At 42.4% G+C, this 5541-nt stretch overlaps 1 protein-coding gene across 1 annotated transcript in view; it reads right to left on the bottom strand.

Annotated features, from left to right (window-relative positions):
- The window catches only part of clcn1b (chloride channel, voltage-sensitive 1b), a 24021-nt gene that overhangs the window by 7969 nt on the left and 10511 nt on the right, over positions 1–5541 (bottom strand). The window contains exons 2-7 of the mRNA XM_031852686.1: positions 5293–5512; positions 4446–4577; positions 4185–4313; positions 3880–4013; positions 3414–3491; positions 953–1031 (exon numbers count right to left, since the gene is read on the bottom strand). Of these exons, the coding sequence (XP_031708546.1) occupies positions 953–1031; positions 3414–3491; positions 3880–4013; positions 4185–4313; positions 4446–4577; positions 5293–5512 (772 nt within the window). The remainder of the gene's footprint in view (positions 1–952; positions 1032–3413; positions 3492–3879; positions 4014–4184; positions 4314–4445; positions 4578–5292; positions 5513–5541) is intronic.

The following is a 5541-nucleotide window of genomic DNA, read 5'->3' as shown; positions in this document are numbered from 1 at the left end:
CATCAGAAACTTTTAATGTAAAAAATATTGTAAAACAGCTAAACAGAAAACAAGCATGGTAAATACATAAGGACTAACAATAGCTCAATGAGGTCATTGGTATTTGTTCTATGGTGATTGAGAAGTAGGTCGACAATGCTTTTTGGCTTCAGCACATATATTGCAAGATGTTCGTTGATGTTGACCGATCAATCCTCACATTTAACACGATGGAACTAGAGAATTTCTGGCACTACCGAGTTAAAACATTACTTTAAAAATTGCCTACAATTAATTAATTTTTTGTCTTTGTTTGTGAATGTACTCCGCTAATTAATATAAGCTGCTCAGCCTAGGGTTGGTTATTGTTCTGTGGTTTAAAACAAACTTTTATTTCTTTTAATTTTCAGGGGAAGTTACATTTGTCATTTACAGAGCTAGGTGGATAAATAGGTTGGGCCAATATACGGATTATATGAATTATTTTGGACATAATGGTATCAATGTAAATGTCAGCCAATAAGTGACAAGAAATACCAAATATATGTTTGATGTCATTTAAAAACCGTCATTAGAGAACTGACAAATCTTCAGCCGTAGAATGTTTTGGCTCAGTAATAATCTTGTCTAACAATGAAATATTTAAAAAACGTTTGTCTATGTTATGTGTTTATGTAAATAAATGATTATAAGCCGATATATCATTATGAATTGTATATGTCTCAGGACAAGCAGCTGTACAATATCTTTAACAAAATACTGACGCAAATAATGTACATTTCAAATCAAATCAGGAAAAATCTTAGCAAAGAATATAAACAAGTTGTGATACTGGCTTGTTTTCGACACCCTGCGCCGCTGACTCATTCCAGCTTGTTCTGAAAAAGTATAGTCTCAGTACAGTATCCAGTACAAGGAGATGTTTGGTGAGGTGGTTTTCGTTGTATGAGGCAGTGTGCAAGTTGTACAGTACCTCCAAGTGGAGTGCCGAAACAGCATCCCACCCCCACGGCACAGCCAACAGTCAGAATATCTGTGTAACCATAAGGGTTCTACTGACACAGAAAACAGAGAGGGGAAAACAAGAGGGAAATAAAGAGTTGAGAGAGACGATGAGCGATGAAAGGTGTGAGATGGTGATGAAGGGCAATGAGAGCGTAGACAGAAAGACAGGAGAGTGAGTTGGAGATAGAGAGAATAAAAGATCAAGGTGGAGACGACAGGACGGGGAACCACGGCGGGGGGGGGGGGGGGGGGTAGAATTGATAGAAAGGAAGGAAAATGGAAAAAAGTGAATAAATATTGCTCACTGGAGTGTGATTTTAAAAAAGTGATAAAGACGAGGGGGGAAAAAAGCACATCAAGAGAATACAAAGCAGAGATGCACCAGGCCAAGGAGAGAAATCAAGAATTAGAGGAAGCAATTAAGCAATCAGGAAACAAAGCGAGTAGTCACATCAACCTTTGAGACAAATCCCGGCAACTGATTGCACACCAAAAATTAATGGTAGGAGACATTAAATTCCCATTGATTATTTATGGTTTTGATATATGATGTTCTGTGTAACCTTCTAAAATCACAATTTGTGTACAAGAGTATCTTTTATGATCTGTGTTAAAATATTTTGCAAAATATTTATTTATATTTTATTATTTACCAAAAAGGTCTTGGGATGCAGAAAAGGCCTGATAGCACAAATAAATGTATAATTCAAGGCTCGTCGAGGCTGCGAACTCGTCTGCAATAAATATATATTCACAAACATTCAATTCACTTTGAATTCACCCGGATGCCGGATACTGGTCTGAGGCCAGTATTACGGGAATAATTTGACATTTTGGGCATCAATCTTCTCATCTAACTCTCAGGAGGTAAGCAAATAAGTGGATTTCCCAAAATGTTGAACTCTTCCTTTAAGGTAGACATTAGTTTAAGTAGACATCGGCTACATATTGCCAGGTAAATCTTACGAATTGTATTCATCACTTAATAATGCAGGGCACTGGTCTGAGGTCAGATTTAACTTCCACATATGTGATCCCGATGTTATTTCAGGAGGACCAGAGACCTGTGCCTGAGTAGGAAGGAGGGGTGTGGGGAGGGGGGGACTTGCCTCCCACGGGGGCAGCGAAACAGGTGGCCACTCCCACGGCACTCGCACACACCAACAGGTCCTGGTTATGGGTGCCACTCTGGGGGTTAAGGGTCACAGACGAGCAGGGATGAATGAGAAAGCAGGGGGGATGTGGAGATAGAGAGAGCAAGGGGAAGAGGGAGACAGGGATATGGGACTGTTAATACACATGCCAGACATTACCATCATACTATTAATACAGTGAGACGCAAACACAGACGAGGTGCGAGGGGGTGGGCCAAAACACAGACACAAGAGAAACAGGGAGGGGAGGGGAGGGCGTGAGCTGGGAGAGAGACAGATGGGACAGGACAACAGTCACAGGGTTCCCACTTTCTCTTCAACATCAAACTCAAGGACCTTTTAATGAACTGCAAGGACAACAAATTGGCGAAAGTGAAGATTGTAGAGGCCTCGTTTATATAAAAAAAAATACGGTAGAGTCATTTAAAAAAGTGGAACAGAAGAGCTATGTATAATATTTCGGCTCTGCGACAGTGATGTGCAAGTCATGAATAAATCATTCGGAACAACTCAACTCTTTTTACTGACTCAGGAGTCAACAAGTCGTCGTCTCCAATAACTCGTTCACTTACAACTCTCCCCTCCTACCTGCTGCTACACTAGTCCTGCTGTGAGAAAAGCAATCACAGTACTCGCTCTCCCTGACCTGAGCTGACGGTCCAACTCCGGCTGCTTCCATCACAGTCAATAAACATTCATGAATTTTAACATGTCTCTTTTTAGTAGTTCATTACTGATCAATCATGAAATCAGATAGTCTGAGTTATTTTCTTTGGTTTAACTTGTTTAACGCTCCAGTGTGTTGGTCAGCTGGTCTCGTTTGTTACTGCTGGAGTTCGCTGCTCCGCTAACAGTATAGTCACTAGGGGCTGTGACTCAAGTGAGAGGTTGAAAACTCTCTTTAGTGAGTGATTCGTACAAACCTGAGTCGGTAAAAAGAGTCGAACCTCCTACCTCTATTCTGTGAGGCTGTTCATTAGCACATTTGTGCTTTGCATGAAAATCCACCCGACAGTTGTAGATATCTCAACCGACTAACAGACTTCATCAACCCTCGAGCCTGGTCACTGACTAAAAATCAAAACAAAGGATTTTCTCACATCTTAAAATGAAGATTCTAAGGGCCGGTGGGAACCCTGTAATTACACCACAGACATCAACAAAGCAAGTTATGATGGAAAAACTACATTTCACACCTTCATCAAGTGCACTTGGTCAGCAAGGAGAAGAGGCTTGTGGGTAATGTAGTCTGTTTTGGTCAGGGCCTCAGCTTACCTCATAGACTCCAGAGAAGATGGACATGAATCGACTCAGCACTGCGGCACAGATACTGGCGATGTGGACGAATGGACCCTGAGGGTGACACGCGATGACACAGATGAGTAACACGTAATGTTACATACACAGACACCGACTATTGTCTGTAAAAGAAGGAGTCTAAACTGGGACATGTTGTATCAGAATGGATAAATCACTGTATAAGTGCTGGATGTGACAGTTGACCTGCTACTGTCACGGGGAAAAAGAATGCGCTCCTTTGCTGAAAAATAATTTGCTTCAATCCCGTGAGAGGAGGGAGGGAGGAAAGACATGACAGAAGATGATTTATTACACTCCAAGCTTGGAGAAAGATGCAGAAAGAAAAACAGAGATGAAGGGGGATGATGATAGTGATGCTGGATCAATAAAAGATGAAAGATACAGAGAAAAACAGATATAAAAAGGGGGGGGGGGGGGTTACCTCTTTGCCCACCGGCATCCCACTGCCTAAGCCAGCAGTCAGCCCGACGACTTTAGCTATAAAGGCTTTGAGGGTCAGATACTCCTTCAGCACTACACCTCTCAGGATGGTTTTCAGCTCAGGAATGCCAGAACCTGTAAAAAACAACAGAGAAAGATGGAGAAGTAGAATACAAAATGGTGGGAGCAGTAAAGAAAGAAAGAGCGCCACTCTCCTACAACAGGAAAACAGAAAACAGGTGAAGAGAGGAAATAAACAGGTGCTAGAGGAGGATAAGAGAGGCTGACAGGTGATGGAGAGCTTACCGATGGCCTGTGGGGAAACCAGGTGACAAAAGAGCGAGGCGAACATGACAAGGATCATGGGATAGGTAACCCAGGCGAGGTACTGGAGTGGCACATTGCCCTTTAGCTCCCCATGCATCCACTTATAAGCTGAAAGACAGAAACACAACAGAGACAGAAAGAGAAAACACAGGAGTACAGATGGAATAATTACAGACAAGGTGTTGTGTTATTAAACTGCAGATTTGACAGGAATCATCTTTATGGCTTTGGCCTATGTACCTTGCAGGCTCTTGGCGCTGGTGTAGTCCATACTCCAGCTGACCAGAGCCATAGTCAGTCCCAGAAGAACCAGAAATATCCAGTCCTCCCCCATCTTGGTCACTATGTACCGCCGCACACGAGCAAAACAATCTGGGACAGAGAGATCAAATGAATGATTCACCACGGATCCATTGATAACAATTAGTTCTCGTAACACTGGGAATCATTCTGGGTGATTATGGCTACAGTGATGATGCAATAGCAACTTTTAGGCTGAAAAATAAAAGGGATACATTTTAAGCGTTCAGTATTTTTCTAGAAGAAATGTAATCCTACAGGACAGAGAAAGTTTTAAACCAGCATTTAGAACTTCATGTTGGGGAATGAAATGTACAGAATATAATATAATTGGACATTTAAATGATGAATACAACATGGAAAATCCAAATAACACATTTTAGAGAATTTGTTTGTTTAAGTATGGGTGGGATATATTAAGGGACTCATGAGCTCAGTATGTCTAAAATCCTGACTAAGTCCAACTGCCTCATGATCCGTGTGGCGGCCTAATTAAACTGTAAAAGTGCATCAGATTTTATGAGTTCATTTAAAATCAAAATGTGCAAAGTAACCAGTAACTGAAGCCGTGAGGTAAACGCTGCTCTCTCTAGAATATGGTCTAATAAAAGATTGAAGTTGTGGAGGACCAGTACCTCAAAATATTAATAAATAATATTTAGCTGATTTCAGTCTGTTTCCTGGTTACCACATGAGGTGTCATAGCCATGGAAACTATCGCCAGAGTTTGCCTTTTTCGCAAAAAACTTTTGTAAAGCGTGTGTTTTTGAACAGAATAACTAGTCACCTTGGCATTTTGAGTAGGGACGAGGCTTCTTGGTGGAAGAGGCGTGGCTGTGATACGGCTCCAGGGACACTGGGTGATGCTGATGCTGATGCCGCCGGCCGTGCCCTGTTCGGCCGGTGGTGTTGTCCCCCGCCTGTCTCCTGCATTGTCTCTCTGTCAGCAGACGGGCAGCCTCACGTCGGGCAAAGCTTCCCTGCTGCTCCCTGTACTCCCCGTACAGCTGAAACCGGGGGGGGGGGGGGGGGGGGG

This window comes from Anarrhichthys ocellatus, unplaced genomic scaffold (genome assembly GCF_004355925.1).
Source record: "Anarrhichthys ocellatus isolate YVR2014 unplaced genomic scaffold, GSC_Weel_1.0 scaffold13, whole genome shotgun sequence".
In the NCBI taxonomy this organism is placed as follows: domain Eukaryota; kingdom Metazoa; phylum Chordata; class Actinopteri; order Perciformes; family Anarhichadidae; genus Anarrhichthys; species Anarrhichthys ocellatus.
Note: the sequence above shows the minus strand (reverse complement) of the source record. Positions and strands in the feature narration are given on the sequence as shown.